General features: G+C 39.1%; 1 protein-coding gene and 1 non-coding gene across 8 annotated transcripts in view; both read right to left on the bottom strand.

Moving 5' to 3' along the window:
• The window catches only part of RC3H2 (ring finger and CCCH-type domains 2), a 57,159-nt gene that overhangs the window by 17,590 nt on the left and 16,915 nt on the right, over positions 1-22,654 (bottom strand). For 6 of the 7 annotated variants that reach the window (XM_005580835.5, XM_005580839.5, XM_005580838.5 and 3 more), the window contains exons 5-10: positions 17,553-17,728; positions 14,903-15,103; positions 14,302-14,434; positions 14,063-14,181; positions 11,792-11,904; positions 2,468-2,776 (exon numbers count right to left, since the gene is read on the bottom strand). In XM_005580835.5, the coding sequence (XP_005580892.1) occupies positions 2,468-2,776; positions 11,792-11,904; positions 14,063-14,181; positions 14,302-14,434; positions 14,903-15,103; positions 17,553-17,728 (1,051 nt within the window). The remainder of the gene's footprint in view (positions 1-2,467; positions 2,777-11,791; positions 11,905-14,062; positions 14,182-14,301; positions 14,435-14,902; positions 15,104-17,552; positions 17,729-22,654) is intronic. The other variant, XM_005580840.5, reaches the window with a different exon arrangement.
• LOC123569279 (small nucleolar RNA SNORD90) lies at positions 14,521-14,631 on the bottom strand. Its single transcript, XR_006692917.1, has one exon. It is a non-coding gene; the product is annotated as a small nucleolar RNA SNORD90 (small nucleolar RNA).

Below are 22,654 nucleotides of genomic sequence, written 5' to 3'. Positions count from 1 at the left end.
TTACCCTAGTCTATTTTGTTAAAAAACTGAGATATAGTTCATTCTTTTAGGATGCTCAATTCAGTAATTTTTAGTATATTCACAAGGTTGTCCAATTATCACCACTATCTAATTCTGAAACATTTTCATCATCCCCAAGAGAAACCTATACACATTAGCATTCACTCCTCATTCCTGTCCCAGCCCTAAACCCCTAGAAACCATTAATCTACTTCCTATCTCTACGAATTTGTCTATTCTAGACATTTAACATAAATGGAGCCATATAAATATGTGACCTTTTGTATCCGGCTTCTTTCATTTAGCACAATGTTTTAAAGGTTCATCCATATCGTAGCACATAATAGTACTTCATTCCTTTTTTATGGCTGAATAATATTCCATTGTATGGATACAAAACAGTTTTACAACATTACCTTGCCAAAACTCTTCAAAAGCTTATTTCCTAAACATGTATACATAAGGTCTCCATAATCTGGCACCAACCTATCTAATCTTATTTTATACCAGTCCCTAACATAAGCCTTCAGATCTAAAAGGCTGGTCTCCTCAATATTCCATATAATTACAGACAGATTTAATCCATGTTATGTTGTTCTTTTTTTCTGTAATTCCCCATATTTCTCCCAGCAATATAACATTTTCCTGTCCTTTAATCCAGCTTCAGTATTGTTTCATATGTGTAAATGCTAATATTACATAAATCCACAACTATATCATAAATCACTTAAAAGCAAAGGTATCTTACGTTTCATGTGCCAAAAACAGAGCTCCAAGTTTGAGTGCATAAATAACATTTGTTAACTAGACAATGTTCTCGAATATATCTTTTCTAAAATCTTGCCCAGGGAAGATTGTAAAAGTCCTTTTTTTTTCTTTTTTTTTTTTTTGAGACGGAGTTTTGCTCTTGTTGCCCAGGCTGGAGCACAATGGTGTGATCTCGGCTCACTGCAACCTCCGCCTCCCAGGTTCAAGCCATTCTCCTGCCTCAGCCTTCCCAGGTAGCTGGGATTACAGGCATGCGCCACCACGCCTGGCTAATTTTGTATTTTTAGTAGAGAAGGGGTTTCTCCATGTTGGTCAGGCTGGTCTTGAACTCCCAACCTCAGGTGATCCACCCACCAAGGCCTCCCAAAGTGTTGGGATTACAGGCCTTAGCCACCATGCCCAGTCTGTAAAAGTCCCTTAATAAACAATTTCTCCCATCATGTGCTGACTGCAGAAGTAGCAAATGTTATTGCTTATCTATCCATCATTGATTGCTATGTGCCTAGCACAATGCTTTTTTCCTAGCAGGCATATAACAGATACTGATAGACTATTTATAGGCAACAAAATCTGAACATCAACGTAATTGATATTTTACTGAATCTTACTCAAGATTTTAGAGTTGGAAATAACTTTTCAGATCATCTGAAAATTTAAAAACTTTTTTCTAAAGGCACCAAAACCTTTTGACAAATGAAATCTTATGCTGACACTCAATAGCAATTAACAGTGACAATAATAATAAAGCAAATATTTACTGAGCGCTTACTATATAGCAGGCATTGTTCGAGGCATACTGAAGAATTAATTCACTTAATCCTCGCAACCAATATAGGAAGTTGACACCATTATAATTCTAGTTTTATGAATGAGTAAACTAAGGTAGACAGATTAAGTAGCTGGCCTAAGATCAAACAGCTGGGAAACCATGAGCCAGAACTTGAGCCCCGAGAGTGTGGTTCCAAAGAGTCCCCCCCTTTTTTTTTTTGAGATGGAGTCTCACTCTGTCACCCAGGCTGGAGTGCAGCGGTGTGATCTTGGCTCACTGCAAGCTCTGCCTCCCGGGTTCACACCATTCTCCTGCCTCAGCCTCCTGAGTAGCCGGGACTACAGGTGCCCGCCACCATGTCCGGCCAATTTTTTTTGTACTTTTAATAGAGACAGTGTTTCACCGTGTTAGCAAGGATGGTCTCGATCTCCTGACCTCATGATCCACACACCTCAGCCTCCCAAAGTGCTGGGATTACAGGCGTGAGCCACCGCGCCCGGCCAAGAGTCCCCTCTTAAGTGCTACACTTCATTACAGAGTATAAAGTGAAAGTGCTCTGACTGAAACAGAGCTAGAGGCTCAGCATTTTACCTGCTTAGGTTTCTGTTTAGTTCTTTTCTAGCATCTTTATGGAATCAATACTACAGTTCAAGAAAATAAGGTGTGAAAAAAAAATTCTGGTCCAGTCTCTTTGGGAGAGTTGAGGAAAACAAAATTCAGAGTTAAAGTCACTTTCCAAGTTCACAGGGCTATTCAGTTGCAAAGCCAAAGTAGAACTCAAATTTTTTAGTATTTAGTGTTTCTTCTACATCACAAAATATTCTGTGTAAAAATTCTGATTAACTGGTATTCATCAGGAGAAGTAAAAACACTCAGGCATTTCTAAAAAGTAAAAAGAATTTCTAGCAATCATTTTTACCTAATACCTACTTTTCAGTTACAGAATCTGCAGAGGGCCCAGCAGCATTCTGACCATTAGTGCCAACTTTTCCCACTTTCTTCACGGTCTCCAGAGCTCTTAAGGTACTGTCAGTACTACGTGAGATTAGCTGGGAAACACTGTTTTCTGCATTTGAAATTCCGTTTGTACTTGGAACAATTTTCCCTGTTGTTTCAGTACTTCCTATGACAGAAATGACATTTCCGGCTGTGGTTGTGACAGTGTTGTTTACACCAACTTTATTTAGAAGAGGAAACGTTCTTACAGTGGCATTGATCTTTTTGTTCCTTAATCGATACCTGTTTCAAAAACAATCAACAGATTGGTGAATATTTCACTAAATCTTACTCAAGAAAAAAAATGGCAATGGGCAATGGGAAAAGATTGAAAAAGGAGGAAACAGTTTTGACAACAAGTTTCTTCAGCTAAATAATCAAATACAGTCTGTATCAAATTCTACTGCAACAGATGCCACATGAAAATATATATGCCATTCACATATGTATATAATATACATGTAATTAATATAGCAAGCCGAGTATACATGTAATCTTTTTTTCCCCCTCATGCCACTCTGTCCAAGAATGTATTAAAAAGAACCTTTTGAGGGAGTGGAAAGAGATCATTTGAAAATTTTGTGTAACTAGAATATAAGGTATGTTATGTAAAAATGACGGGAACTGGCAACGAACTTGGCTGAGAACACAGAGTAAAGAGAAAAGGTATGCAAGAGCTGAAGCCATTCTCTGTTGTTACCAAACTGTAAAAGGATTATATAATTTTAAAAAATAATTTTAAAAACTCATTCTTAAACATTACACAAAAATAGAAATTCTTTATTACATTTTTCAGATTAGTTTATACCTATAGTTAAAAACATTTCTATTAGAGATTTTTCTGATACTAAGTTTTGAGTTTAAGGTGATCATTGGATATAATATTCTAATACACAAAAGGACTGGCAATTTGATTTTGGATTCCATTTAAGAAAATGTGTTTCCACTTATATACCAAAATTTCATTATAATGTAATCCTTAACAATGCTCCCTAATATATGTATATGTGTGTGTGTGTGTGGGGGGGTATGTATATATTTTTTTATTTTTTTATTTTTGAGATGAAGTTCCACTCTTGTCAACCAGGTTAGAGTGCAATGGTGTAATCTCGGCTCACTGCAACCTCCGCCTCCTGGGTTCAAGCGATTCTCCTGCCTCAGCCTCCCAAGTAGCTGGGATTACAGGCACCTGCCACTATGCCTGGTTAACTTTTGTATTTTTAGTAGAGATGGGATTTTGCCATGTTGGCCAGGCTGGTCTCGAAATCCTGACCTCAGGTGATCTGCCCACTTCCGTCTCCCAAAGTGCTGGGATTACAGGTGTGAGCCACCATGCCCTGCCCCTCCAATATTTTTAAAGTGGTGAAAAATTAAGTTCATGAACAGAAAGAAGGCTATACATATTTGGGGTCATAATTATATATGCCTAAAGTAATGTTATTAATATTATATATAAACATATGGCAATTAAATATGAACAGTGTTAGTAATAAGCAATGCCTTCACAATAGTTTCCCTTTTAGTCCTCTGGTATCTATAAACAGCTTCATTATTCAATCCTTTTCTTCTCCTTCTCTTTAACATGTAAACATTGGCAGAGGAACATGATGCTCAATAAGAGACAAGTGCTCCTAGATAAGACTGGCTAAAAGTGAAGTAACAGAACATAAAAAAAAAAAAAACAGGTGATAGCCAGTTTACACAACCTTTTTTTTTTTTTTTTTTTTTTTTCTTTTGAGACGGAGTTTAGCTCTTGTCACCCAGGCTGGAGTACAATGGCGTGATCTCAGCTCACTGCAACCTCTGCTTCCTGGGTTCAAGCAATTCTCCTGCCTCAGCCTCCGGAGTAGCTGTCATTACAGGCGCGTGCCTACCACCACACCTGGCTAATTTTTGTATTTTTAGTAGAGATGGGGTTTCATCATGTTGGCCAAGCTGTTCTCGAACTCCTGACCTCAAGTGATCCGCCCGCCTTGGCCTCCCAAAGTGCTGGGATACAGGCATGAGCCACCGTGTCCGGCCAACATCATCTTACAGATAAGAGGAAAAGCAATAATTACATCTTTCAAGAAGGAAGGGCATGAGCAGACCTATATTTTAGGAAGGCAATCTGGTGGTCTGGAGGGGCCCAAAGATCCCTATACCTTCCTTCACATGCTCTCTGAAACCTACTCTCATTATTCTTTTCCTCAGAGTTTTTATACAAAATATCGTGTCTCCTTGCTTTCTATCTTCAAAAAACAAAACTTGGCCGGGCATGGTGGCTCACACCTGTAATCCCAGCACTTTGGGAGGCTGAGGAGAGTGGATTACCTGAGGTCAGGAGTTCGAGACCAGCCTGGCCAACATGATGAAACCCTGTCTCTACTAAAAATACAAAAATTAGCCAGACATGGTGGCACATGCCTGTAATCCCAGCTACTCGGGAGGCTGAGGCAGAAGAATTGCTTGAGCCTGGGAGACAGAGGTTGCAGTGAGCCAAGATCGTGCCACTGCACTCCAGCCTGGTCAACAGAGCGACACTCTGTCTCAAAAAAAAAAAAAAAAAAAAAAAAAAAAAAAAAAAAACCAAGAGATAATCCACAAGGTTGCTCTAGAAAGCAAAAAATAAAGTTTTGACTATGAACCTCTCAAAAGAGAGTCAGGAGAAATAAAATCTTAACCAAGTGAGTGAGGTAAAGTAAGTGACAACTAGTGATATACATTGGATTCTTAGTATTGGGGCAGCTACAGGCTGTCTTTTTAGAGACAGGGTCTCACTATGTTGCCTAGACTGCCTTAAATCCTAAATTCAAGTGATCCTCCCAGCTCTGACTCCAGAGTAGCTGGGACTACAGATGTGCACCACCATGCCTAACTCTCCCTATTCTTTTTAAATCCCTTCTTACCCATCTTAGAATCCACTATCTACCATTAACTCCTCCCTTGTAAATAATTTTTAACTCCCTTGATCCACACTCCCTCTGTACAACTCACTTGGTAAAAGCTCAATCCAATTCTTTACTTATTTTGTGCCTGCTCCCAAGCAGCTAAATGTTGGAGAAAAATCGTGCAGTCACAATCCCTTCAAAATTACAAATAAGCAATTCATTAACACCCTTCTTTACTAAGTTCATTTTCGCATCTCCAACAGCCTTTTCCCCTCCACTTTCAACCATCCCTCCTACAGCTAAATGATACTGTCTCCCACTTAACCACGAAAACAGATGAAAGCAGAGAATTACTTATCTTTCCACTACTAATTTCAGTAACCTTCCTGCACCTGTAGCCACATTCCTCTTAAAGATAAGGGGCAATGAGTTCCTGTTCCTGACTAAAGCCAGTCTCACCACCTGTGGCCTAGGTCTCAAGTCCATCTGCCTCCCTCTAAGACTTCACTTAGGTAATTATCTTTTTTACTCTTGGACACCTTCTTCGACTATCTGTTCAAATGTTGTATCTTCTAAGAGTCTTTCCTAGACTATCCTATCTAAGAGATTTCCCCTTTCTCAATCATTCTTTTTCTCCTTTGTGTGTTTTTTTTCATACTGCCTGTCATTATAAGAGATGCTATATTTATTTATTTCATGTCTGTCTGCTTACTACAATGTAAGCCCCCGGAGGACAAGAATTTTGCCTTTCTTGCATCTATCTTTAGCACATAATACACTGCCTCATAACATCCTAAGTGCCCAATTATTATTATTTTAAAGGCAGGGCATGCCCAGACAATTTTTTTTTTTTTGGTAGTAGAGACAAGGTCTTGCTATGTTGCCCAGGCTGGTCACAAACTCCTGAGCTCAAGTGATCTTCTTGCCTCAGCCTTTCAAAGTGTTGGAATTACAGGCGTGAGCCACCTCACCCGGCCCCCAATTATTATTTGTTGCATGAATATAGAATAAGCTTCAAACTTCATATGGCCAAAAGAATCACTGATTTTCTGCCCTGATGCATTTCCCATTTCAGTAAAAGAGATCACTCAGTTATGCAGGCTCCATACCTTGGGGTCATCCTTGATTCCCCTCTTTTCTTTATAGCCCACATTCAATTGGTTCACGTTGTCAGCTCTACTTCCAAAATATATTCTAAGTATGACTACTTTTCATAATTTCCATTGCTATAGTCCTACCTGAGCTACCAAACTACCACCTGTGGACCACTATGGAAGTTTACCTTGTCTCCATCCATGCAGACACCAGAGTGATATGTCTAAGACAAAATAAAAATCTCATTCCATTTAAAAAAAACTCTAAAATGACTTCCTATTGCAACCAGAATAAAATCCAAATTGTTTGCCATGGCCAAAATTGCTTATTTACATGTTTACTATTCCTTTTTCCATTAGAAACATCTTGAATAGTACCTAGTATATAATAATCTTTTATAACTTTTTTTTTTTTTTGAGACAAAGTCTCACTCTGTCACCCAGGTTGGAGTGCAGTGGTGCAATCTCGGCTCACTGCAACCTCTACCTCCCAGGTTCACACGATTCTCGTGCCTCAGCCTTCCCAGTAGCTTGGATTACAGGCATGCACCACCATGCCTGGCTAATTTTTGTATTTTTAGTAGAGACAGGGTTTCCCCCATGCTGGCCAGGCTGGTCTCAAACTTCTGACCTCAAGTGATCCACCAGCCTTGGCCTCCCGAAGTGCTGGGATTACAGGCATGAGCCACCACTCCTGGTCACTATTTGTTGAGTTGGTTGATCCCTCGCTTTTGACACTCTTCAGAATAGCAATTCTTAAGATCATAACCCCAACATTCTAGTTCTAAAACATATCCACATATTTACATAATATTTATTCTACGTATTTTATGTTTACATATAATAAATACATATTCTAAAAAGGGATTATTGGGCATGCACATTTTGTTTCGTTAGAGGGGTGTATAATAGAGAAAGAAAATATAGATAAAATTAATTTATTTAAGTTGAACAAACATTTGCTGAGTTTCTGGTGTTACGTGAACCAAGACAAACAGCCTATCCTCAAAAAGCTCAGAGTGGGGTAGCAACATGTATTTTTTAAACTGAAAGGACAGTCACATTACCTACTTCTCTAATCCTTTGTATTATCCCTGTTTGTTTAAACAGCAATAGAGTGTGTGAAGCTGGCTGGAAATAAGAACTGTATATTATTTGCTCCTCCACATAAAGATACTGAGTTTATGTATCAGGTATTTTCTAGATGCAGGACATATAAAGATGAATAACCCTTGCCAGGCGCCATGGCTCATGCCTGTAATCCTAGCACTTTGGGAGGCTGAGGTGGGCAGATTGTTTGAGCTCAGGAGTTCGAGACCAGCCTGGGCAATATGGTGAATCCCCATCTCTACAAAAAATACAAAAAAAATTTAGCTAGACATGGTGGCCTGTGTCTGTGGTCCCAGCTACTCAAGAAGTTGAGGTGGGACAATCACCTGAGACCGGGAGGCAGAGGTTGCAGTGAGCCAAGATCATACCACTGCACTATAGAGTGAGGTCCTGTCTCCAAAAAAAAAAAAAAAAAAAAAGATTAATAACCCGTGAGATAAATGAAGTCTAGTGAAAACACACATGTAAATAAACAATTATAAATTTATTTATTTATTTATTTATTTGAGACTGAATCTTGCTCTGTCATCCACACCGGAGTGCAATGGCGCGATCTCAGCTCACTGCAACCTCTGCCTCCCAGGTTCAAGCCATTCTCCTGCCTCAGTCTCCCGAGTAGCTAGGATTACAGGTGTGTGCCACCACACCCAGCTAATCATACCATAATTTTAAAACTACTATGTATGCAGTGCTGTGGCAGCACGGTGAAGGATGCAATTAACACTGCCTAGGGAAGTCTGAGGGAAGGTAATATCTGAGTATGATTAGAAATAGCTCTCCAGATAAAAAAGAGAGAGAAAATAATACAATATGGAGTAAACAATATAGACAAGTGAAAAGAAGAATGAAAAAAATTTATATAGTAATCAACAGTGATTGATTGAATATACCTTAAAAACCAAGTATACAAACGGCGGAGTAGGGTTAGAGTATAAAATCAGGATGAAATTCTGTGATATACTGAAGAACTAATTAAGAATTTAAAGAAGACATACATATTTTAAAAATAAAATAGTGGAAGTGGAAAAGACAGTTTGAAACATAGGAAGATACTGGATAAAAAGTCATGGAAGCAGTAAAACAAACTGGATTACCATGTGAAACACTAAAAATGTGACCAATAATTTTGCTATTATTATTATTTTTGAATGAGTGATATTTTATACATTTATTCTTTTATTATTTTTATTTATTTATATTTTTGAGACAGAGTCTTGCTCTGTTGCCTGGGTTGGAATACAGTGGTATAATCTCAATTCATGGCATTCTTGACCTCCCAGGTTCAAGCGATCCTCCCACCTCAGCCTCCTGAGTAGCTTAAGATGACAGGCGTATGCCACTATGCTCAGCCAATTTTGTTTATTTTTTTGTAGAGGCGAGGTCTCACTGTGTTGCCCAGGCTGGACTCAAACTCCTCGACTCAAGGTATCCACCTGCCTTTGCCTCCCAAAGTGCTGGGAAAACAAGTGTGAGCCACCACACCCAGCTTGGCTATTATTATTTTTACTACTACTATTATAAGTCTGGCAAAAGATAATAAAGTTCTGAACTAGGTACTGCAGATGAAGAATGTGAAGTCTGTTTGAAGGTATGAGAGAGAAGAAAATGGATTTTCAGCATGGGCACTAATTGAGGGTGGAATGGCAATGAAACCACAGTTTCTTCTCTGACTTTTTTAGTCTAACTGCTCCCCAGCAAAGTATTCTCAAAAGCTCCCCTTTTAGCTAAAAAGCTCTATTTCAGGTATGGACAAGCTGAACATATTTCCTAGAGTCTCCCAAATTATCTTGATGTGAAATTCTGTATATGGACTAGTTTGACTGGGTGCAAACAGCATCTTTTTTCCTTAGGACTCCTGTATCCTCTCTCTAGGCTCTTCAAGTGGGGAAAAAAACTGAGAAGAGAAGCATGTTTCTGCTCTTTTCACTGCACACACACTTATCTTCTATCACACTGCTGCTGCTTGTAGAGCTCATTATGTACAGTGCCCATGCTAGCCACTGAGGAAAGGAGACAACAATATGGAAACAACATAGACCATGGGGGTTACACCTATGGAAGGTAGACAAACATTTAATAAACAGATCATGGGCCATAGTTTCTGTAAAGTATTTTTATAAATAAAGTTTACAGCCATGCCCAATTTATGCATTGTCTGCGGCTGTTTTTTGCTACAATGGCACTGCTGAATGGTTGTAACAGATTCTGTGGCCCACAAAGCCAAAAATGTTTGCTATCTGGACTTCATAAAGAAGTTTGTCAAGCTCTAAAGCAGGCCATTAATTAATTTTATGTGATAGTATGAGAAAGAGGCAGCTGGTTAGTATGAAGTGTTGGGGCAATTACCCTGAAAAACTGAAGGATGAGCTTAACAAAGGAATGGTCTCAAAGGCAAGGCTGGGAGTAACAGCATTATGTAAAAGACCTGAGGTGGGAAAGAGCACAGTGCATACCATGAACCGAGACAAGGTCAGTGTGGCTTGAGTACAATTAGTGTTGTGTAATGAGATCAGAAAGGCAGGCACAGATTACATGATGCAGGGTCTTAGAGGCCACAACACCGATTTTATATCTTAATCTATAGGACAATGAGAGCCTATCAAAGGCTTAGGTGAAGAAGGGTGGTTATGAGTAAATCTGTGCTTTTAAAATATTTCTGTTTTAAGGGAAATAATGGGAGAAGGGGTGGACAGCAAGAGATTTAAGACTAGTTAGAAGGCAACAAGAGATCGAGAAAAGGGGATGACAGCTTGGATCACAAGAAAGGAAGGAAAAAGAAAAAACAGAAATATATAGGAAGATGAATTGGCAGGATTTTTTGACTGATTAAGCGGAAAAAGCTGAAGGAAGGACAGCTGACAAAGATGATTATTATAACATAGCATATATAACAGGCTGGATGGCTAAACAGGGTACATGAGGTGAGTACAATGGAAGGCAGGAGGAGGAGATATGGGAGGAGAAAATTAGCTCAGTTTGTTTAAAGTATCCAAAAACAAAATGAATATGTCCACTAAGAGTTGATAAGACAGGGCCGGGCACGGTGGCTCACGCCTGTAATCCTCACACTTTGGGAGGCCACGGCAGGCAGATCACTTGAGGTCAGGAGTTTGAGACCCACCTGGCCAACATGCTGAAACCCCGCCTCTACTAAAAATACAAAAACTGGCCAGGCGTGGTGGTGGGCACCTGTGGTTCCAGCTACTCGGGAGGCCGAGGCAGAAGTATCGCTTGAACAGGGGAGGCAGAGGTTGCAGTGAGCCAAGATCATGCCACTGCACTCCCCCCTGGGTGACAGAGCAAGATTCCATCTCAAAAAAAAAAAAAAAAAAAAAAGTTGATACACTGGCCAGCAGAAGTAGGAAGGCTGGGATGAATTTTTTGGTGAGGTCTCAATAATGAAAGTTTTGTTTAAAAAACAAAACAACAAAAATTGGATAATAGTATTAAACCTTATATACATTAACTTTTATGTCTCGGTTAAATGGACATAGAAAAAGAGGTTACCCACAGGAGAAGAGAAAGAATACACAGGAAAAAAGAATGTTAAAAAGACCAAAAGTCATAAAAAAGATATATATCTGTTTTACCATTTTGCCTGAGACTTTGCTGCTAGGTTTAACTGAATCTGAGCAAATAAGACTGCAAGTATTTTCATTCTCCACAGGTGCTCAGTAGAAATATGGATTCCAGCTATAAAATGGTCTCAAAATATATAAAATGGTCTCATTGAGTGAGGGTGTAAATGCACGTATGTTAATCTGGTACCCAGATCTTACATGCTTTGTTTTGTTTTGTTTTGAGGCGAGTCTTGCTGTGTCCCTCAGGCTGGAGTGCAGTGGTGTGAACAACTTACTGCAGCCTTGACCTCTGGGGTTCAAGCAATTCTTCCACCTCAGCCTTTTGAGCAGCTGGGACCACAACTGTGGGCCACACAGCTAATTTTAAAATTTTTCTGTAGAGACGGGGGTCTCCTTATCTTGCCCAGGCTGGTCTCAAACTCCTGAGCACAAGCAATCCTCCTGCCTCAGCCCCTCAAAGTGCTGGGAATACAGGCATGAGCTATGATGCCCAGCCCCCTTAACTTGCATTTTTGAAAGTCATCACCAACTTCAGGACTGTATATAACACTCCCATAAAAATAAAAAATTAAACCCATATAAAAGAGAATTCTCGACACTTACTTTTCAAGCTCTTCCTGAGAATGGGCAAATGTACAATTTGTTCCTCGTGGACAACCCCCTTGCTGTCGCAGATCTCGGCACATGCTAGTCTTGTATTTGCTGTTTGGCTGAGGCTACAAAAATGGAACACATTCAATGAGTGGCAAAGTGAAGATTCCATTTGTAATTCACTCTAGGAAGTTCAGAAATTTATAATTACACCTTTAATTCTTTTTCACATTAGACAAGTAATTCTTGTGCTGAAACAACTAATATTCTATTGTTTCCTGTTGTGAGTTATGTGACATAACCCTGAGTTGGCACTTTAGATATTCCTTCTGAAGATTATTTGAAACTGGCTCAAATGTTATTATGTCCATTTATTCATTAGTTAACAGAATGCCCAGAAAAAGACAATATTTTTTCATCAATTTATTGCTGTCTTAAAATTCTGCTACCAAAATCAAACAATTTTAAAAAGCATTTAAAAAAGCCGAAAGCTTTGTGTACTTAAACTTTCTCAGAAAAGGTAGAATACAATTCCCCCAAAAGTGAAAAATTACCAATTCACTTGTCAACTTGAGGGTACAACTCTCAGGCTTAAACTATCTGAGTTCACACAATGCGGCAGAATATTAAAATTTCACTATGACTTCTACAATTTGCATCAAAATCTAAGATATTCTTATTCTTATAGGCCTAAGATGAAAACATTTGCTTTTCAGTCAACATTTTAAGTTATAATGTCTCCTAAGAATGAGGAAAGAAGAGTACAAAGTATGGGTTTGATCCCAGCTCTTACTGACAGCACAATCTTTTTTATTTATTTTTATTTTTATTTTTGAGACGGAGTCTGGCTCTGCTGCCCAGGCTGGAGTGCAGTGGCGCCATCTCGGCTCACTACAAGCTCCACTTCATGGGTTCACGCCATTCTCCCTGCCTCAGCCCCCAAGGAGCTGGGACTACAGGTGCCTGCCACCACGCCTGGCTAATTTTTTGTATTTGTAGTAGAGATGGGGTTTCACTGTGTTAGCCAGGATGGTCTCGATCTCCTGACTTCGTGATCTGTCCCCCTTGGCCTCCCAAAGTGCTGAGATTATAGGCATGAGACACTGCACCCACCCCCTGACAGCACAATCTTATATTATTTAACCTCTTTGAATTTCAGCTTGGACATAGCAACTACATTGCAGGTGACTGTGAGGATAAGAAATAATATATGTAAAACATTGAATGCAGTGAATGGCTCATAATAACTTAATAAACAGAAGTTATTAGTATAAAGGATTATATCTTAACTTCTTTTTATTTTATTTTATATTTTTGGAGACAAGAGTCACTCTATCGCCCAGGCTGGAGTGCAGTGGCGCTATCTCGGCTCACTGTAGCCTCTATCTCCCGGGTTCAAGCGATTCTCCTGACTCAGCCTTCTGAGTAGCTGGGATTACAGGTGTCCATCACCATGCCAGGCTAATTTTTGTATTTTTTTTTTTTTTTTTAGTAGAGACGGGGTTTCACCATGTTGGCCAGGCTGGTCTCGAACTTCTGACCTCAAGTGATCTGCTCACCTCGACCTCCCAAAGTGCTGGGATTACAGGCGTGAGCCACTGTGTCTGGCCAGGATTATATCTCAATTTCTAAAGTACATTGAAAATTACCTTGAAAATTCAAATTTCAGCTGGGCACGGTGGCTCACGCCTGTAATCCCAGCACTTTGGGAGGTCGAGGTGGGCAGATCACCTGAGGTCAGGAGTTTGAGACCAGCCTGGCCAACATGGTAAAACCCTATCTCTACAAAAAATACAAAAATTAGCAGGGCATGGTGGCGCTTGCCTGTAATCCCAGCTACTTGGGAGGCTGAGGCAGGAGAATTACTTGAACTCAGGAGGCAGAGGTTGCAGTGAGCTGAGATAGCATCACTGCACTCCAGCCTGGGCAACAGAGTGAGGCTTTGTCTCAAAAAAAGAAAAGAAAAAAGAAAATTCGAATTCCATAAATGACAATTTCCCACGGTAGAAAAGAATTAGACAAAACGTTTGGAATCAATTATCTACATTTGGTCAAAAAAATTCTGTAATGAAGTATACCCACATCTAAGATACCCTCAAAACTCTTGCTGTGCTATAAAATGTTACCAAGTACATTAAAAACTGGGTTTCTCCCAAAAGAACAGAGATGGTAAAAACTTATGAGTCACATACTGAGTCCAATTAACAAAACAGCTTGTTAAGATGTTCAGGATGAAACTGAGTTAGAGATAATAGCAGTCAGAAATGTAATAAATATACTTACCTGAGGGGTCTCATGGCCTTTTCTACTATAATTTTGTATGAAGTCCACAAGGCCATGAACTACTGTTTTAACAGCTACCATTGCATTTTCTAGCTGCTCCCAAGTTGGTGAAACAGCATCTAAAATAAGCCACCAAGGGCATGGGGGTTGGGAGGGGAAGAATGTTAGCAGTAATTCTCTTGTATTATTCACCTCGAAAGTAGAAAAAAATATAAGCAACTGAGCATGTTCCCACATACCTGGATTAGGGTCTATGTTTGCAAGAAGCTCTAAATGAGGTCTCAGTCTATTTAAGTTAGCTGGGTCACCTGTTCGTTGCAAAACAATTGTCAATTCCTGGACACTCTTTGCAAATGACTCTGGAGACTGTAGCTAACAAACAGAAATGAGAATGCTTTTTACTTTGGTTCTCATGACACATTTATATTCAAATACTTTCAATTTTCAACACATTTAATAGGTTTTCAAGTGTCTTCAGATTCCATAGTAGGACTATCAGTGATGAATTAAATTTTCACCTCAGAATCTGCCCTATGAAATTCATCATTAGACACTTAGAAAACTTATAAGCTGTATTAACTCTCTGAGGTCAGAATATAGATAAGCTTGAAATTTTGTAAGCCTCACTGCTTTTAATGCTAGTATCATGTATTTGTTTCCCTGTTGCATCCCTTTATTTTGCAAGTAGAAAAATAAAAAGAAAATAAGGATAATTTATAAGAGTCTGACATTTAAAAACACAGGAATCTCCAACTGTTTGTGTATAGACTCTTTAGAATATTCTATTACTCTTCAACGTAACAGCAATGGTAGAACATCAGCATCTCTAATTTCACAAACCTTATCAATGATAGACTGCATGTGTGATTTATGAGCCAAATCACCATACAAAAGAGAGGACCACTGTTCAGGTGAAATACGGAGTCCTGCTTCCATAGCAATATGAACAATTTGGGCATCATGTTCCCTGCGTAACGCTTCATAACTCCGAAATTCTTCCTTCAGCTGCATTAAGGAAGAGTCTTCATCTCTTTTGGTAACCTAAGAAATAGAAAAGAGAAAAAGAAACTCATCAGAATTGGTCTGTGCTTTCTCCCTTCAACTGATTCGTTTATTCTTTTTTCACGGAGGCTGGGGGATACTTACGTATCAGACACCACACAAATAAGGTACATAGATAAGATAATGTCCTGACCACAAATTCTTTCTGGAACAGAACAGAACTTACATAACTAAATACATAATCCCTGCCTTCAATGATTTCAGCCACTGTTAAGAAAGAGAAACTTGTAAGTAGAAAATTACAGTAAAAGTGCTATTATAAGGCTTGATGGCAACAAAGAGGAAAAGGAATTAAATTAGCGAGAAGAACGGGATTTCAGAAAAGGCTTCTCCCAGCTGAAAGCTACATGAATTGATTTGTGTACAATAAATATGAGTTTCCTGAGCAAAGAAAGGTGAGGAGGCTGGGGTGGTGGCTCATGCCTGTAATCCCAGCACTTTAAGAGGCCGAGGTGGGCGGGTCACTTGAAGTCAGGAGTTTGAGACCAGCCTGGTCAACGTGATGAAACCCCATCTCAAATAAAAATACAAAAATTAGTCTGGCGTGGTGGTGGGAGGCACCTGTAATCCCACCTACTCGGGAGGCAGAGGTTGCAGTGAGCTAAGATAGCACCATAGCACTCTAGCCTGAGGGACAGAGTGAGACTCCGTCTCAAAAAAAAAAAAAAAAAAAAAAAAAAAACGAAAAAAAAAGGGGGAGAAATAGAATTTTTAAAAGAGCAGCAAGTGGTGAAACAGAAACATGAAAAAGCAGAACACATAGGGTTAAGGTATGATACAGGCTAGAGAATAATAATAGAGGGCATTATATACTACGGTAGGAAATTTGGATATTATCATGAAGGGAATGTGAACCCACTGATTTTTTTGGAGGGGTGGGGATGGGGAGGACAGGGGATGGGGGGGACAGGGTCTCACTTTGTCACCCAGGTTGGAGTGCAGTGGCACGATCTAGGCTTGCTGTAGCCTTGACTTTCTGGGCTCAAGCAATCTTCTCGCTTTGGCCTCCCAAAGTGCTGGGATTACAGGTATAAACCACTGTACAGGGCTGATTTAGGATTTTTAAGCAGAGAAGTGACATGATCAGATTTATGTTTTAAAAAACATCACTTTGGTAACAGGAGAGGATAAAGATAGACAAGCAAGGAATCCAGCTAATAGGTACACATATATTAGCACTACCACATGATAATTAAGAAATTTTCTTGGGAGGCTGAGGCAGGAGGATGGCCTGCGCCCAGGAGTTCAAGGCTGCAGTGAATTATGATGGCACCACTGCACTCCAGCCTAAGCAACAGAGCGAAAGTCCGTCACTTAAAAGAAGAAATTTTCTGCTACCCCAGAAATTATCATCAGGGTATATAGCTTTAACCTCTACTTAAGTAGTAAAAAACTATACATTAAAAAGTTACAGAGTTTTATAGGGCCTAGTGAAGTGTGTAGAACTAGAGATTAATTTCAATAGTTGCCCTAAGAGCATGAAACTAAACACTATGACTATGAGGCAGATAGTGTCCAAGTCTCATTAGTGGAGTTAAATGAATTAATCCCAACACATTTCTATTACCAATTACCTGTTATCTCAAACTAAGCGGTCTGCCAAGAAAACAGTTTTCTGTCTGTACTATTTTCACTCTTGGGAGCTATAAAACCAACAAAATAACCTAAATAAGCTTTGGTTTCAAATTTAAATGTTTTACTTTCATAGAAGCCAATAGGCCTTTCTACTTCCAAGTACATGAGACATTCTCAAGACCCAGGCAGCAACCTACACTCTTGGATCATAAAAACACTTTAAGGATTCAGCTTGCTTTCAGTATCTGTTACTACCTGCTAGCCTATTAGACAATGAAACTACATTTTAAAATATATTGGGGTTCTTCCCTACCCTTTCCACTAAACAAAAAACAACATCTAAAAGCAGAGTGGACCAATCTCCTCAACCTACCATTTCCTTGTTGTATGTGAGATAACATGTAGGCCATTTTCAGATTAAAGGTATTAATCTGAAATTATTAATCTAATCACTACAGAGAATGAGATAACAAAAATAATAATGGGTTACAAAGTTTACATACTCCTTATGAAGTTTTCAATATAGTTCCTGATTTCCTTTTAAGACACTAAATGTAAAGAAATTAGGTTTCTGCAGTCCACTTTTACTTGATAAGAGTCAAGTTTACCAAATGATTTCCTTATGTTCTTTCTGTTACTGACATCTTCACATATATACTCTTATTTTGCCAATAGATAGTAACAGGTACTACCAAAAGGTGGTACCGCAGATGCAATCAATGCAGAAGGAAAGTTTCCTCTCAACTCTTGTAAGCATTCTGTATTGCTAGGGCCTCTAGACTGGGTAACAGGAATTTCAGGAAGTATCTGTCTCACAAACAGGCATGTCTTTCCATAGATACTTAGTGCTTACCTTAAAACAAGAAGCTCGATACAGTAGTTGCACAACATGACCAATACTTGTTTTTGATGCCTGAGGAAATCTTGGTTCTAGTCTCTGCACAACAAAAAGCACCAGAACTTTCCTTGAGAGGGCAGAACCATCTTCCAATGCCAGTAATACCAGCTTCAAGGCCTCTTCTTGCATAGCTAAAAATATTAAAGGAACATAAGTTCATGACAAATGAGGAACCCATCAGATCATGTGTGTCACAGACATCTTTGGGTATTAAGAGTTTATAGTGGCCCATTACCCATAATCTATATTTAATCAGCACAAAGAGGACATCACACGTACATAGTTTATTTAAAAGGTAATCAAGCAAAATAAAACATACTTTCCGTAAATAAAACATTCTTCCACTAAATACCAATCAGAACACAAGTTAACAGAACTTAAAGTATCTTCTGTATTTAACAGTCAATTAGATGATGATAAGGTTAAGGTAAAAAAAAGTCATTTATAAAACACATAGCTGGGTGTGGTGGTTCACACCTATAAATCCCACCACTTTGAGAGGCCAAGGCAGGGAGACTGTTTGAGCCCAGGAGTTTGAGACCAGCTTGGGTAATATAGGGAGACCCTGTCTCTACAAAAAATGTTAAGTATTAAAAAAATTAGCCAGGCATGGTGGCATGCGCCTGTGGTTCCAGCTCTTGGGAGGCGAAGTGGAGGATCACTTGAGCCCGGGAGGTTAAAGCTGTAGTGAGCTGTGATCACGTCACTGCACTCCAGCCTAGGTAACAGAGACGGACCCCATCTCAAATAAATATATAAAAATTAAATACACAGAACTACTCTGACAACGATATGCAAAGGACCCACAGCACGCTTATAATAAATGGTATTGTTTTCATGCATGAGACTGTTACTTTGCCTGTCAGAACTATTTTGCATATAATTTAAAAAATATTAGCCTCTGAATGCAAAACCCAAAGAAGGTATTAATTTCATTTATGTTGCTTTATAGCCAGGAATATATAGTATAATCTGAAGCTAATCATTAGAGAAAATCAGATTTCTAAATTAAGAAATATTCTGAGGCTGGGCACGCTGGCTCATGCTTGTAATTCCAGTACTTTGGGAGGCCGAGGCAGGCAGATCACCTGAGGTCAGGAGTTCGAGACCATCCTGACCAACATGGTGAAACCCCATCTCTACTAAAAATACAAAAATTAGCTGGGCATGGTGGTGTGCATCTGTACTCCCAGCTACTCAGGAGGCTGAGGCAGGAGAATCCCTTGAACCCGGGAGGCAGAGGTTGCAGTGAGCCGAGATTGCACCGAGCCAAGATTGCACCACTGCACTACAGCCTGGCGACATAGTGAAAGTCCATCTCAAAAATAAAAAATAAAAAAAGAAATATTCTGTAAAATAAATAGCCTGTATTCTTCAAGAATATGTGTCATGAAAGTTCCAGAATAAAGACGACTAAAAAGAGACATGACTAAAACATACAGAAAGTGATCTTGAACTGGATCTTACACTTGAAGAAAATAAATACTATAAAAGATATTTTTGGAATAGGTGACAAAACTGGAATATGAACTACAAATTGTATATAGTACTGCATTGTATCATTAATTTTTAAAAATTTAATGAATGTAATATTGTTACATAAGAGAGTATCCTTGTTTTCAGGAAACACACTGAAGTATTAAAGGAACGGAGCATAAAATAAACAACCTACTCTCAAATGGTTCAGAAGAGAGGGAAAAAAATAACAAATATGGCAAAATATTAGAAACTGCTGAATGTTGGTAAAGAATATACAAAGAATTCTCTGCATTATTCTTACAACTTTTCCAAAAATACGAAATTATTTCAAAATTACAAATTACAAATACATGGTTATCAATCAAAACAATACAGCTTAAGAGCTGAAATATTATCTGGATTCAAAATACCAACCCTTTTTCTAAGTGAGGCTATTGAGGTCCAGAGAAGTTAAGTGTTTAAGCCAAGGTAACATATCTAGTTACCAACAAAATTGGAACTATAATGGCAAAAACCACAATTACTTTTGCACCAATCTAATAGAACCAAGGACTTTTAAAATTTTTTTAATTTTTTCTTTTTTCTTTCTTTCTTTTTTTCACCTCCCAGTGTTTCTCTGCTAGCAAGGACTTCTTTTAAAAACTGAGATAAAATTAACCATTTTAACTGCACAATTCAGTGGTATCTACTATATTCACAATGTTGTACAACCATCAACTCTAATTTAAGACATTTTCATCACCCCAAAGGAAACTCATTGCCATTAAGCAGTCACTGTTCATACACTCTATACACAGCCCTGGCAACAGCAGGCTGTCTGGTTTCTTTAATTTAATGTGGGTTTTTTTTCTTTTTCTTTTTCTTTTTTTTTTTTTTTGAGACAAAATCTCGCTCTGTCACCTAGGCTGGAGTGCAGTGGCACAATCTTGGCTCACTGCAACCTCCGCCTCCTGGGTTCAAATGATTCTTGTGCCTCAGCCTCCTGAATAGCTGGGATGACAGGTGTACACCACCATGCCCAGCTAATTTTTTTGTATTTTCAGTAGAGACAGAGTTTTGCCATGTTGGCCAGGCTGGTCTCAAACTCCTGACCTCAAGTTATCCACCTGCCTCAGCCTCCCAAAGTGCTGGGATTACAGGTGTGAGCCACTGCGCCCAACCTAATGTAGTATTTTTGAAGCTCATCCACATGCAGCATATATATGCATTTATTCCTTTTATGGCTGAGGAATAGCCTATTTATGGACATACTACATTTTGTTAATCCATTTATCACTTGATGGACATTTGGATTGTTTCCACCTTTTGACTACTGCAAATAATGCTGCAATAAACACTTGCATACAAGTATTAGTTTGAATATCTGTTTTCTATTCTTTTGGGTATACACCTAGGAATAAAACTGCTGGGTCATATGGTAATTGTTTAACTTTTTAAGGAACTGACAAATTATTTTCCAAAGCAGCATACCATTTTACATGCCCACATTCTCCACATTCTCATCAACATTTGTTATGTTCCATTTTTAAAAATTATAGCTACTCCCAGCATTTTGGGAGGCCGAGATGGGAGGATTACTTGAGGCCAGGAGTTCTGAAGTTACAGTGGGCTAAAACCATGCCACTGCACTCCAACCTGAGCAATGGAGCAAGACCCTGTCTCTGAAAAAATGAAATAAAATAATGGCCAAGTGGGTATAAACAAATATGTCACTGTGATTTTGATTTGCATCTCCCTAATAACTAAATACACTCAGGATTTTTTCATGTGCTTCTTAGCCATCATGTCTCTTCTTTGGAGAAATGTCTACTCAAGTTATGTGCCCATTTTTAAATTAGGCTGTCTTTTTGTTTCTGAGCTGTAGAAAAAAGAGATTTGACACCTAGTCTAGTGCTTCTTTAAAAGTAAACATCAGAAACATCTAAAGGTAACATTCTTTAATTCTGTATGAAACTAGATTTTTGAAATATTTTAAAAATTTGTATAACGGAAAATTTTAAACATACATAAAAGCAGAGATAACATGCACCCATAACACAGCTTTTGCCAGTCAGGTTTCATCTACTTCGTGCTCATTTTTGTAGTTTACTTTGGTTGGAGTATCTAAAAGTCCCAGACAATATATTACTTCATTCTTAAGTACTTCAGTATGTAATTCTAACAGATAAGACTTAAAAAATTGTTTTAATATAACACCACTATCACACCTAACAAAAGTAATATATTTTCTTTCTTTTTTGAGACAGGGTCTTGTTCTGTCATCCAGGCTGGAATGCAGTGGCATAATTGCACTCATTGCACTTCCACCTCCTGAGCTCAAATGATCCTCCTGACCACAGGCATGTGCCACCACACCTGACTCATTTTTGTAGAGATGGAGTTTCGACATATTGCCCAGACTGGTCTCCAACTCCAGGACTCAAGCAATGCGGCGCCTAGGCCTCCCAAAGTGATGGGATTACAGGCATGAGTCATCCCACCCAGCCACATTATTTTCTTAATGTGATCTAATATTCAGTCTGTTCTATTTTCTCCCATTGTCTCAAAAATGTCTTCTCAAAGTATCCAAAGTTCACATATTGCTTTTGATTGATGTATCTATAGGCTTTAGAAAAAAATCTGTATCAATTCTCCACCATCCTCTAACCCTCTCATTTAAAAGAAAATCCATTTGTTAAAGAAAAATTTTTCTGAAGTTTCCCACATTATAGATCTGATAATTTTGCGCTGACAATATTTTTAATTTTTTATATATTATTATTTTTTAAGACAAGGTGTTGCTTTGTCACCCAGGCTGGAGTGCAGTGGCATCATCAAGGCTCACTGCGGTCTCAACTTCGTGAGCCTCTGATCTTAGCCTCCTGAGGAGCTAGGACCACCGGTGCATGCCACCATGCCCGACTAATTTTTGTATTTTTGGTAGAGATGGGGTTTCACCATGTTTCCCAGGCTGGTTTCAAACTCCTGGGCTCAAGCGATCTGCCCAACTTGGCCTCCCAAAGCTCTGGGATTATAGGCATGAGCCACTGTGCCCAGCCTATGATATTTTTTTTTTTTTTTTTTTTTTTGAGACGGAGTCTCGCTCTGTCGCCCAGGCTGGAGTGCAGTGGCCGGATCTCAGCTCACTGCAAGCTCTGCCTCCCGGGTTCACGCCATTCTCCTGCCTCAGCCTCCAGAGTAGCTGGGACTACAGGCGCCCGCCACCTCGCCCGGCTAGTTTTTTGTATTTTTTAGTAGAGACGGGATTTCACTGTGTTAGCCAGGATGGTCTCAATCTCCTGACCTCGTGACCCGCCCGTCTCGGCCTCCCAAAGTGCTGGGATTACAGGCTTGAGCCACCGTGCCCGGCCGCCTATGATATTTTTAAGTATGGTCCTCTAGCCTCCTTAATTCATGTAAAGTTTGTTTGCTGCCAAGGGCACCTCTTATTCCATGCATCATGTCAAGATATACACAGTACAGGCCTATTGTTTTCCACTTTCAGTAATGCTAAGATTTATCAGTGGGTTCAGACTTTATCCATCTATTATAAATTTCCCCAGTTACCTCTCATCTAAAGGGTTTAACAGCCATAAATA

Source organism: Macaca fascicularis, chromosome 15 (genome assembly GCF_037993035.2).
Source record: "Macaca fascicularis isolate 582-1 chromosome 15, T2T-MFA8v1.1".
NCBI classification, from domain to species: domain Eukaryota; kingdom Metazoa; phylum Chordata; class Mammalia; order Primates; family Cercopithecidae; genus Macaca; species Macaca fascicularis.
Note: the sequence above shows the minus strand (reverse complement) of the source record. Positions and strands in the feature narration are given on the sequence as shown.